The sequence below is a fragment of the Callospermophilus lateralis genome, chromosome 2 (genome assembly GCF_048772815.1).
Source record: "Callospermophilus lateralis isolate mCalLat2 chromosome 2, mCalLat2.hap1, whole genome shotgun sequence".
Lineage (NCBI taxonomy): Eukaryota > Metazoa > Chordata > Mammalia > Rodentia > Sciuridae > Callospermophilus > Callospermophilus lateralis.
The window spans coordinates 183,458,917-183,472,526 of NC_135306.1; the positions used below are offsets into that span (position 1 = coordinate 183,458,917).

The window sequence follows — 13,610 nt, forward strand, 5'->3', positions numbered from 1 at the left end:
GGGCAACCACTTATGAGCTGGTTTTTGCAAATGAGTGTTCCTTTGGGTAGCACTGAGGTCTTCTCCTAGTTCCCTTCACTACTGTGTGTCGGGTTTCATCACCCAGGAGGTGGTAGGCTGAAGTGAGAGGGAGCAGATGCTGTAACAGTGTCAGAAATGGATAACTGATGAGCTGATTGCCTGAGCCATTTCGGGAGCTCAGAGAAGCAACAGGAGAAATCAGTTATTTGAAAGGTCAATAACTCAGAACAGGAGTAACTGCAGGGGAGCAGAGATGAATAAAGATATATGTGACTGAGTGTCATGAACATCAAAGCCAAGGTGGTCAGAGAGCAGCCAGTGAGGCCAGGAAAGGAATTTGTCTCGTGGTTTTTTTCCCCCCTCAATTATTATATTTTGTATTGAGATATAATAAGATTTTTCTGTAAGATTTCTATAATAAGATTTTTCTGTTTCATTTTTTTTCAGTTTCTTTATTTTATAAATTTCACATATCTACAAGATTCAAAAGAGCTTTGTAGGTTTCTCTAACAATATCTTACATTTGTTTGGCATGATGACCTTTACAAACTTTTCTCAATGCACTTTCACATTTGGTACATGTATGCAGAAATAACCTACATCAAGGAAGGTTTTGGGAATTCAGCCCTTTTCTAGGTTATTTAAACCAACTCCATCTCTATTGTCACCTTCACAGTTTAGGAGGTCATTTGATGTCCTGAATTTTTCAATTATGAAGTTAGAGAATATACCTGGAAGCTACATTTAGCTATTAAGTGTTTTTGGTCATAAAAGTTTACTTAGTTATCAGTAGTCAAGGCTGTTTTTAATTTCAAGTCTTTTAGAATCTTGAAACTTTTAAAAATCCAGATTGGTTGGCTGTCTATAAACAGATTTAATGTCTTGCTGAGAATTTCTCCCAGTTTTTAAAATATGAAATCTAGGACAAATTTTTTTTTTTTTTAAATCAAATCCAGGTTTCCTGGAGTCCTCCCTCTGCAAAAAGCTGTTCTTTCAATTATGATCAGTTTACTTGCAGTACATCCAGATTTTAGTAGCTGGATACCATTGTACTTTTCCCCCTTGTTATGTTTAGATGGAGACTTATTATAGTGGGAGAGTTAACATTTGTACATTGTTTGTTTTTTTTGTCATTTTTAGAAAATTTCTAATTCCTTTTGCTAATGATAATTCTGTGGTGTAGGTGTGGATATTGTCCTCATTTGATGGAGGGATAATGACTTGCTCAAAGTTACAGGGAAAATAATGAACTGATTTGAATTTGAACCTAGGACTTTTGTCTCCAAATTACAGTTCTTTATACCACAAAAATGAATAACTCTCTTTGAAAATAGCATTAGAACTTATTTGAGATCCACAACTTACCATATGGTTTATAAACCTTAAGATCACATTTTTGGGGGGCAGAGTTTTTTTTGTTTCAGTTTTGTAACTCTTTTGTAAGTTTTTAAGTAATTTGTATTTTTGAGGTCTTTTGATAGAAGAAAGTAATGCTAGACTTGAGAAGAGTCCTCAAATTCTCTGGTGGCTCCAGTTATTTGGAAACTATTGTGAGTATCCTTAGGAATTTGGGATTTGCCAGTTGCTAGCAATTCAGAGCAGGCATGGGATTTTATATACTAGTGAGTCATAATGACATGTTAGTGTTAATTAGTTTTTTTCTTCCTTTGATTTTATTGGCCATAATTGCCACTCTTCATACGCAGTATATCAAAGAGCTTTGTAATTTAGTTGTCAAATGCGCATCAGTGACATTATCCTAAATGATATGCATTTGGTGTGTTTGCAGGGAGTGAAGTCAGTATTTTCCATTAAAAAATACAGTAGTTTTCCTTGCTTTTTTAAATTTGCAGAATATGAAAGATATTCATAATTTAGTTGTCAAAAAACATATACATATTTTAATACTTTTTCTTGAAAATCTTGGGTCTGCATTTTGGAAATGAATGAGCTCCTAAGCTACCCCTTCCCTCCATCCTGCTTAAGCCTTACAGCATGTGTCTGCACTAATAAATAGCTAATTTCCATAATCATCCTATTCCCTGGAGCATGCTGATGCTTGTGTGTAGATTCCCCCGGCCCTGTTTCCATTCTTTACTCAACTGGTGGCACTGTAAATACTTTCCGATGTTAAATTCCCCTTTTCTAGCGTTATAGGGACTATTTTGAATGCATGTGACTAAGAGCATGATTTAAAGCACAACCTTCCTCATAATCCCTTAATCAGATTGCATTTTGATAACATCTGTCCCCAGGAATTTCAATATGTAGAAATTCTGCCTATAGTTATTTCTGTCCTCTTTGTGGAGATCACAATCTTCTCGACCCTGGTTCTATCTTAAGTTTTATTTTCAACAAAACCCATGGCAAATGCAGTCACACAATCCAGGGAAATCCACTAGACTGAATGGAGCATTCCCTGCCCCCTCCCCGCTTTTTAAAATAAGTGTAGACTGGGACTTTAGAAGTGCAATGCATTTTTCTCCTGTGAAACCCGCATCTACAAGTTGTCCTGCCAACCCACCGAGGTGCCCTGCAGGGACAAGTGATCATAGCTGATGAAGGCTGATGGATGGTCGGTGTGAGGTTAAGAAGTGCCCTGGGATTAATAAACATGCACCTGAATGCTGGGGCAGGCGGGAAAGATGTCTTTGTCTTCCAGGTAAACTGGACATTAGTTTTTACTTGAATTTGTTTTCACAAAACACAGATGAAGATGAAGATGGCTTTGGGTTGAAAGTAGGGAACTTGTATTACATCAACCAGAATTTAAATTCTGTACAACTAGGAGGCAGGATTTGTAGGTACCAGTTTGGGCTAGGAAGAATAAGTCATTGTGTAAGTGCACGTGGTTTTTTTGATGACAGTGGTGTGCACCTTCAGTTATTATATGACAAATGATCTTTTCTTTGCATGTTAAGAGATTTTATGTAAGAGTAGATACTTTATACCTGTTTCGCTTTTTTTTTCTTTAGGTAGAGTATCTATGTAACTATACTTCAGAATTAATTTTTGGTGACGCTTTTCTTTTTTGTGAAATTGTTATTCACTTTGTTTTCATTCAAATATTCCTGTATTATGTTGGACAGTTTCCAAGAGTCTTCTTATTTCTCCTTTAGAGAAAATTCAGGTCCTAGGACGCAACAGATTTATTGGATGAAGAAGACCTGTAAAACTTTTCAAATGAAAGTTCCAATACTTATTTTATATTTTAATATTTCCACTCATTAATGTTATGGTTATTGTTAACAGTTTTTTTTGAGTATTTGAAATAAAAGCTTAAGATTTGAAATGAGCAGGTGTTGTGATTTGTGTTATTATTGGGGTGTTACAAATAATGACATTGAGTGCGGCACTTAGAAAAATTAACACCTTTATTGTTGAGGGGAATAGAAAATAAATTTGGCAATCTTCAAAAGAGAGGGAGCTAGCATAATAATAAAGAGTATGATTTATCCTAATGTAAGTTGAGACAATTTGGCTCAGGATACTGAAGGTAAATTGTAAACATTTGATTTTCTTAAACTTCTTTGAGAATCTAATGAAAATATATAGGCTCTTCTCCAGAAAATTCTTGCATACTAAATACTTTGGTTAAAACTTTTAGTGTTGACTTGTCCAGGATCACTCAGATTATAGCGGAAGTAGCTTGAGACAGGTTCTTTTGTCCAGCGAAGATGATGGTGGTGGTGGTGGTGGTGGTGGTGATGATGATGATGATGATGATAGAAGCTACTTTTATCAGGTTTCTTGTTGTATCAAGTACTTGGAATGCATTTTTCCATTTGCTCCTTTTGGCCTGGGGACCACTGTTTTCTTCATGCTGCATGAGAGGTCACAGAAATGTATCTCAGCCAAAAATGGCAGAACCACATCCTCACAATCCTCCCTCTGGCTCTGCAACAGTTTGCCTTTGTAATATTTGATCATCTCCCCTCTCTGCTGGAGGTTTCCCTGCTCCCTCGAACTGAGGACTGAGATTTAATCTACCTCTCTGTAGCTATACCAGTTTTTTTTTTTAAGTATTCAAATATGTCTATACTTGCAGGTAAATAAAATAGCCTGTGCCCCAGACCCAGGTACCCCTATGGTACTCCACCCCATCATCCAAGAACCCTAGATCACTCTCATAATGTTAACTCCTGGCAGAACTGGGGGACTTCTTGATCTGGATTTTTGAATATTTGAATAATACTCCTGCCTGTGAGAATGTGGTATCTCCTTCCTTTTAAGGCCCAGCAGTTAAGTCTGGATCCATCCTGATACTGTTTCTAACTACTTTTGGCTATATTTTAAACAAATCTGCCTATCTAAGCAGGCTGTGTGTGCTGCAAAGGGCCATCATTAGAGATACGGTGGTTAACAACCTGTATAGTTTGGCTCACAAAGAGCTGAGACTAATAAATGCTAGGCAACATACTTTAGAAAGGTGTCATGAAAGCAAAGCACTAGATGCAACCAGGAGAATAGGTGCAGTAGGAAGAAAAGTACAATAGAATCTAAACTGGGGAGCCAGAGAAGCACCTGGGAAGAAGAAACATTTAAGTGGAGACAGGCAGGAGTGGGATGAGGTCAGGTGAGTTACCTGGGGTGATCCACCTGCAGTGGACTTAGTCTGTGGGGAGACTCTGCAGTAGAAGAGCAATAAGAAGTACTCAGAAGTTTCAGGAAGCAGAGGCTTTATCATGCAGAACGCAGTGGATTTCCCCTAGTTGCTCCATGTAGGTGCTTGATATGGGCAAATGATGTGATCCACACCATGTTAAAGGGGAGCACAAGTGGAGTGCTTTGGGGAGGTGGGTATTAAGAGTGAAGGAATCCATCCAAGTCTGAGAAGGGTCATGCATGTAAATCTAAGTAATGGGGTAATAATTTTAAGCATTTCTTTTCACTTCAATAATACATTGCTTATGAATTCAGTCTCACTCTCCCAGATGTCTGTGTCCAACCCTGGGCAGGACGAGATGAGGGAGGTTCTTAGCCTTTTCCAGCCACATCTTTTCATGAAGGCCTTATTTCTCCCCCTCCCCTCCCTCTTTCTTCTTTTTTTTCCCTCATCCAAGCTTTTATATAATCCATATTTTCCCTTCCTGATGACAAAAACATATTTCTGACTTCAAAAAAAAAATGCATCTTGACTTACTCGGAGGCTGAGATCTGTTTATTTTCATACTCGGGTCAATCAAGATTTAGATAAACACCCAGTCTCACTAGCTATCTTTCCATCTTTCTCTTGAAGAAGTGCATGCTTTTTTTTTTTGTGGTTCAAGGTCAATGATTTATCCATCTTTTGCATACACACAAAACCTTCCTCTTTTGAGTTATCATTATACATTTTCTGTGGCATTTCAAAAAAAATCTAGTCTTCATTTTCTGTTATCTTGGTCACAGCAACACTTCTGTAGAGGTCAACATAACAAAGAACATTTAGAGATATTTGGCCCAGGTTTGTAGTTTTACCAGTATATTCCAGGTTGAAAAAGGCTGTTTGTAAATAAATAGCCTGCACCACATTGGCTAGCTAATTGCTTTAGTGTATTATTTTATGTCCTATAACTCTCCTGTCCTGCCTGGGCTTCTTTCTATTAGGAGGTTACAAGTTTCCTAAAGATGAGGCTCCTGTTTCATGTTTCTTTTGCAGGTCCTATAATACTTCATGCAGATCTTGGAATTTTAATAAATGCTCACTGACAGACACTTTAAAGGAAACTCAGAGAGAAACGGATTCATTCATGCAGGGTATCTGTTCCCAAACTGCACACAGTTATCAGCCTTTTAAGAGAAAAACTATTGATAACTTTTCCTTCCTATTCTCACAAATTACGATTTGATTGAATAAGTATTTGTTGGATCAATAGCTGAAGACAGGTAAAAGCTTAGTTCTCTTAGAAATGAGTGCGCCGTATCCGATGTTCCTGGAAGGAGGAGGTTTGGGCAGATGCGATGTCAGTCATCTATGATAAATTCCTAGTCAAACAGCAATGCTCCATAGTAGGGCGGTGTTGGGGGTATATGAGCAATTTGTAATTCCTGTCACTGTGGATCCCAGTGGCTGCCCATTCTATCTAAACTCACTATAATATCCATTCTAATCCTGCTGAACTCTTTTCATAAGAAAGAAAAATAAATTTAACCCAAGATCTCATTTTCTTCTGTGAATTCTGATGTACTTTTATTTATTTGTTTTTGGTTTCCAAGTTCTATGTGATATTACAATCAGAACAAGAATTTATAATCTTTCATTTATTAAAGAATCAGAAAAAATGAGACTACGACTGCAGAAGTGAGTTCATTTAAGCCTACATATAATGAGCTTAACTCAATCCAATGAGTATGTAATGAGCAACTGTTTTTGCATTAAGGACACAAAGTTAAAAAGGAAACAGTTGCCACTCTGAAATAGAAAAGGCAGATATAAATAAATGTCATATAAGTCCACAGGTGCCAAAAGAGACAGCTTGGGTAGGAAGTGGAGTGTTCCACTTTGTTTAGGCTGAAGTCTTCATAGAAAACATGGTAGTTATTCACTGGGGGAAGGATTTTCCTTTGGAAGATGCTCAGTGTTGTTGGAGAATCAGGTTCAAAGGGGGCGTGGGGGAAGGGAGGCTAGGTGAAGAGAATCATGGCATGCCATACTGACGTATCTGGACTTTTCCCTAAAGAAAATGAGGAATCAAAGAAATGTCAATTTTTGTTTCTGAATGATTGCTGTGCTCTCAGAAGAGTCAGAGGATTGGAGGGGGACTGGGTGGAGGCAGGAGGATCATTGGGAGACAGAATAGTGTGAGTGAATGGTAATAAGGGCACTGGCCATGTATTTATAGAGAATGTAGTCTTATTTCTAGTTTAACAAAGACATTAATACTTAGCTTGGTATGGTGGTGCATGCCTGTAATCACAGCGACTTGGGATGCTGAGGCAGGAGGATTATAAATTTGAGGTCAGCCTCAGCAACTTAATGAGGTCCTAAGCAACTTAGTGAGACCCTGTCTCAAAAAATAAAAGATAAACAAAAGATTTGGGGTTGTTGTTCCGTGGTAAAGTGCCTCTGGGTTCAATCCCAAGCACCCCCACCAAATAAAAGAAAAAGCTATTTATATTTCTCATTAAATATACAGCATACAGGATACAGGTGAGATACTCATCAAACACATTTTCCTTTGTGGACATATAACTAGAACCCAGACTACTTGCATCTCATAGGGGCCACGTGACTAATTTTTGTCAATGGAATATCAGAGGAAATGGAGTCTCACCTCCACAATGAAGTATTTACAAGTGGGTATACCTTTTCCACGTTTACTTTTTCTTTTTTTTTTTTGTATCTGAAGTCTTCAGGACACACGATGGAGATAAAGATAGCAGAGTCACCTAATAGAAAAAAAAAAGCCTACATCCTTGAGATGCATCTTGGAGGAGAGTCAGCTGCTCAGGAAGATAGCTTGATAAAAACTAGTGCGTGGAATTTTTCATGAAATAAACCTTGACTGTGACAACTTATGGAATAGTTTGATTTTTTTCTAGTAGTGAGTGTTAATCACCCTGATTAATACTAATTTCCTACTCTTCCCTATGCAGTCAATTAGAGGTTTGTTGATTTCATTTCTGCTCACATCCTTGGCTTCTTTAGTTGTTTTAATTTATTTTCTTCCTTTTCTGCTAGATACTAGAGGTTAAATAATGAATAAACCAATAATATCTCTGCTGTGATGGAGTTCAGAGTCTAGAGGAAGAAAAGATAAGTAATAGGTAATTAGTATATCAAATATAACCAAGCATTCAGTACCTTATGCTAAAGCATAGGACACTTTGGTTACCTTCCATGGGAGACAAATGGAACTCACTGAGACATTTAATTCAGTTCAGCTCAAGAACAATTTGAATGTCTCCAACACGACAGGTATTAGGTTAAGCACTCCATATATAGAAATTCAAAGATTTTGTTCTAGTCTTCATGGAACTTATACTTAGTTGGAAGAGTCAGACACTTACATAGTTAGTAATAAGTACTTTTGCTGGTTTAGATGTAACAGCAGAAATCATGACAAGGTGCTGTAGCAGTAGCAAGGAGGGAATGGTGAACAGAGTAGTATAACATTGTGAGACAGTACTTGATTTGTTTTCCTCCTACTTTTTAAATATTAGGTTTGTGTTTCAAAAGTTTGTGCCTCAGGGTTGAATGAAGATATTAGCATTATAATTTGAAGAATATGCCCTCAGTCATTCATCATTCATTCATTCAATATTCATTTAGCCACTCAGTTGTATTTGCAGATATTTATAATCCCATAAAATGATCACCCCAGGAAGCCATATACTTATTTTTTGATACTACACTTTCATTCTTGTGCAATTTCTGGACTTAACTTTAGAACCCATCTATGACCCATATCTGAAAACCCATTGTGTTAGCTTGTATTCACGTTTTGCTTTTTATTTGAAGTGGCAATGTAATACTGAAAGTTACACACTATTAGGCTCTGAATGACATTTGACTGTTTCCAGAAATTAAATTCAGCTCTGAGAGGCAGAGGGACAATTATCAAACATCTTCAATGGAGTGAACTACAGATTCTGAAAGAGATTGAATGTGAACTCCCAAAATATAAGGGACAAAAGCAATGTTGGAATAAGTGTGTTAACTTCTAAAGTGATTCATTTGAATGCATATGGTTATAAGAAGGAGCCTCATTATCTTAAGGTCACATCTGATGGGCTCATTGGTGATGGCTTAAAAAAGGCCTATTTTTATTTGCAGAGCCCTGCTGCTTGTTCTACACACACACACACACACACACACACACACACACACACACACATAGAGTTTACTAGTGAGATCTGAGTTTGAGTATAGAACTCAGTGAATTCAGAATTGAATCACTTAGGTTGTCATATCTTGATCTCATCAACTATAAAACAAATATGGGATAATAATTCTTTAATTGTTGAGTCACTGTGGACAGATCAAGATAAGACGATCTATCTGTAAAGGATATTTCAGCTTCAATTTATGCTGTTTCCTACTAACAAAAAGAAAATAAATCAAGATAAAATGATTCTGAAACAATTAAGTTTTTTAATCTTGCCTTTATTTGGGTGACTATAAATGTTAATTATTTGAGTACATCAATAGAAACAGAGAATATTTATGTTTCATTATTTTTACATAGAGATAGAAATAAGAAATCAAATCAATGGTACAAACAATTGTTCAATGGCAATATTCATCAAGCAACATTACTGAAAGAAAAAATAAACATGATTTGGTTTATTAAAGTTAATTCCAGTATCTGAGACATGCAAGTATTAACAGAATTCATCTCCTGTATAGTTCATGTTTGGAAAATATTACCTTAAGAACTGTGGATTCTGAAGAATGATTAATAAGAGACTAAAGCTGAAGACCTTAAGATGAGGTTAAATGCTTTTCCAGAAAGATATTCTAGGTGGAAAACATTTGTTTCTAAATTCATTACTAACTGATGTCTTGAAGAGTCATAATTAACAGTCCTTTTAACTACCTAGGAAGTATCTAATTGAATTTTGGCCAATTTTCAGATTTTATAATATTCAAGGAGAGCAAACTCCACAAGTTTACTAGGCACACACTTGCACAGATTTCTTTTTTCCGGTTTGCAATCTGCTTCCTGTTAACTTCATAAAATGTTTAAAACTTTCATTATTTTGAGAAACAATATTTTTATTCTCCATGATATGTATTTGGTGGTCACTTATCAATGTATTTTCATTCCTGTCTTTTCCCAGGATCCTAGTAATAGAGGGTTTGTGTTTTCTGGTGAATATGCCTTCAAATAAATGGTACAATGAGTGTATTTGACACATCATCAGTGTATCAAATAATAGGGAGAATTATTTGATTCTTAAGGTCACATCTGATGGGCTCATTGGTGAATTGAAGAAAGTGCGTGCAGATGCTTCAAGGAAATATAACAAATTTGAGATTATTTCTTCAGTGAAAATTACAAGAGTACCTAAGATGTTCTGTTCGTGGGCATAATCCAAGGGGCTGCTTAAAGGCATATGAAAAGCAATAGTGTGGGAAATAGTTGATCTTGGTTTTAATTCCCAAATTGATACCTTGCACAAAATAATTCATTTAATCTTTTGTTTACTAGTTTCTTTATTGGTTAAGGTTGTCTCAACTACTCTCTAGGTTGTTACCAAAAATAATATAAGGAATATAAACATACTTTGATTATCACTACTGTTTTGTGTTTAATATGTCTTGAGTGAAAATATCAGATAATATTTTCATTTCAGATATCATTTCAGATATTTTGAGTCAAATATTTTAAAAATGTTTAGGCTTTGGGCGAACAGTATTTAACATTGTGTTAAACCTCTAACAACTCAACATTTTCAATTAAAATTGAAATATTTTTCTCATTGGTAAAATAAATGCAATAAATGTACTTGAATCTTAAAGCCCCCCACCCCGCCCCAACTAATCAAACAACCTTCTAAGAAAAGATTTCTTGGCAGGAGTCAAAACTTTCCCAGAACCTTTTTTGTGGAGAGATTTCATTGGAGGCTTTTGTAAGGGTAGGGCTCTTTTAGGAGTTTGTAGAGCTCTTGCAATCTTCACATGCTCATTGCAGTAATACTTACTGCTTCCTTCTGACAGATGGATGAGTGTACGTTCTGCCAGATCCATGCACTGAGCATGGACCCAGTGCCCATCTCCATGAGAACAGTAGATCATGGCAGGTTTGTTGAGCTCAGTTGAATAAAATGGTACCCACGTGTTGATATCCACATCACAAGTAGGGCAGCATGTTATCCAGTAGCCTGTCACAGACTCATCTTCCTCATCATCTTCATTATAGGTGTCAAATTCATCATCACCATCAAAGCTATATGCTTCTGCACTGAAACAAAATTCTTCTGAATCTTCAAAGGGAGTGGAGTCTCCTGGATCTTCTGTTGATGTCTGACTGTTTGTGAATGTTTTCTGATCTTCATTCAGGTCATCTTCAGAGCATCTTAACATATAAAAATAGAATGCATCAGAAACAGCCTGTTTATTGTCTCCTGGTATGCCAAGGAAAACTGTTCCGTTTCCCATGTTACTTCCAAACCATATCTTGCTATGCTTAATATCTGGGGTCCAATCCGGGGTCTCCATCTCACGAATCTCTATCTTGCTATCCTCTAAAGAGATAATGTTGCAGACCATTCTCTTTTGATTGTCAAACTGATAGCCACCAACAATAATGAATTCATCACTGTTAATTTGAGTCAGAATTGCACTGGAGACAGAGATTCCTCCTGGCAAGACTGTGCAATTCACAGCTGGGCTACCTAAGGGAAGATCAACCTTTATTCTGTACAGGTTGGCAGGGCGGATGTTATTGGCAAGAGAATGTCCTCCTAAAATATAAATGGTATCATTTTTGGCAATAGAGACATGAAAAGACAGCCCATCCTGAAGTTCTGGAAGAATGTATGATGTAGCACATCCAAATTCAAAATCCACCAAGTAAATATGGGGCAGGCAGTCAGTTACACTATTCCATTTTTCTGTGGTTCTTTGGGTGGAAGGCATGTATGAGCGTCCTCCAAAGAGAACACCCATGCTTTTGCCTCGACTATATACCACGTCAATGGAATGACCATATCTGGCTTCAGGAACATCTCCCACCAAGTCTTTCTCTGTGCAGCGGAAAGTAACTTTTTTGTTGTTCTTGCAAACAACAGACATGAAATAAATCTTATCTGAAAGCTCATTGTTTGGTGTTTTCCCTCCGTGAATGATATATTGCTTTTCAGACTCCAAGCTTCCTTTGAATGTGCAGATGGCTGGGTAGCGAAGAGGAGGAATGTAGCAGGAATCCTTAGAGAAAATTGCAGGCTTCAGTTTGAGATGGTTATGCTTTATGTCAAAATGGAAAACTCCAGTAGGGCAGGATCTCTTAGGCCAGCCTTTCTGGCCAAAGAAGAAAATTTGTCCATCAAAATTCATCAGTGAGAAGCCTGGTTGAATTAAGGCTATATTATTACTGATTGTTATCATCTGCAGTGACATTTTCTGATTGTGGGTAGATCTTTTATCTGAAAGAATTAAAAGATAAAATGACTTAGAATATCTTTATATATATATATATCACTGTTGAGACTCATTCACATGCGAAAAACTTGTTAAAAAACAAAATCCTCTCACAAACTTGCCCTGGAACCCAGTTAGCAAAATTCAGGGAGTTAGGTTTGGAAAGAGCCACAGAACATTCCTACCGAATTCAAGCCAAGTAGTTGGGACATATTTTAGAGATGGACTCGCCGCCATTTGATTTCTGGGTATTGTAGTTCTTTTTTTCTTAAAGACTCTCACACGTGAGCCGAAAGAACTACAATTCCCAGGAATCTGTGCTCTATGGGATGTGTGCCTGTAATGATTTGTCTTTGTTTCTTCGGGAGAGTAGACTTTCTAGTATGTCTGTCTGAGTAAAGACGCCAAAAGTGCGAAGTGACTAGATGGGAGCCAAGGCGGACCACTGGGGATCGGGAGGTGAGAGTGGCTGGCGCAGACCAAACATCGGGTTACGGGGGCGCTGCAGCACCGAGGGGTTTCGGGCAAACCGATGTCCCGGAATTGCTGGAGCTTCCCCTGGGGACTCTTAAATAGGTGACCCAGTAGGATGCACAACTGCTTCTGGCCCGCGCGTGGTTGCCTGGAAACGGCAGTCTGAGGGGACGCCACGGCGGACTCCTGCCCAGACGCGTTGAAGCTCCATTCAGAATTGCGCCCCAACTCAGAATTGCACCCTCGAGGATCCTGGGCTGCTGGGGAAGGGATTGAAGGGGAGCCAAGGTTACAATAGCTGTTGACTATCTTACAGAACCTAAAGACGAGTCTCCGAATACCTAGAGGACAGGCGAGAAATTGCTTGAGAATGATCTTACCACTCCTGCATTTAGTAGTGGAAATACAGTAATTAGACCTTTACAAGTGCCCCTTTGTTTTCTTGGGCGATTTACTCCAGTTTTTAGGATTCTTTTAGGGAGGAGGAGAAGGTTCCTAAACACATCTCCCCTTACCCACTCCTAGAAAAATAGAATCGCTGTTATTTCAGACCTCTTTTTCAGCCCAAGAACTTTGAGGTAATTCTTTAGTAACTCTGTAGAAAGCAGGCACTAAACAAAGAGGTGCAAGAGTTATTCAGGACTTTATATTTTTATTATGATATTAACGAGATGTTTACTAGATGAAGTAAGCTTGGCAAATTTTTATTTTATTATTACCTACCTTAGAGAGATGTGAAATATACTTACTGTTTGCAGAGTGAAGTTTTAGGCGCCAAATGTTAAAGCAAACAGAATAACACAGATTCAGTGACTTTTAAGAGTAAGTTGTTAATATACTTAAAGCAGAATAAAACAGTATGGATTTTCAAATGCTGACTGGCTAGATTCAAATCCTAGCTGTCATCAAGTACATGACTTTGGGCAAGTTATTTAACTTCTCTGTGCCTCAGTTTCCTTTTCTGTAGAATGAGATAATTTTATGTTGTATCTCATGGGTTGATGTCAATTATAATTAATAATTTAGTAAAACATTGCACATAGTAAAT

At 37.4% G+C, this 13,610-nt stretch overlaps 2 protein-coding genes across 2 annotated transcripts in view; one reads left to right on the plus strand and one right to left on the minus strand.

The window, feature by feature from the left end:
* Window positions 1-10,486: 10,486 nt before the first annotated feature.
* Window positions 10,487-12,067, minus strand: Rag2 (recombination activating 2). The gene has a single exon (XM_076844348.1). The coding sequence runs from the start codon at window positions 12,065-12,067 to the stop codon at window positions 10,487-10,489; it is 1,581 nt and encodes a 526-aa protein (XP_076700463.1).
* Window positions 12,068-12,431: 364 nt separating this feature from the next.
* Window positions 12,432-13,610, plus strand: part of Iftap (intraflagellar transport associated protein) — a 57,902-nt gene continuing 56,723 nt past the window's right edge. Inside the window, exon 1 of the mRNA XM_076844349.1 lies at window positions 12,432-12,547. The gene's annotated coding sequence lies outside the window, so the exon portion shown is untranslated. The remainder of the gene's footprint in view (window positions 12,548-13,610) is intronic.

Excerpts from the sequence above, each read along its gene's own strand:
- Rag2 (XM_076844348.1), bottom strand. The coding sequence starts at position 12,067 with ATGTCACTGCAGATGATAACAATCAGTAATAATATAGCCTTAATTCAA.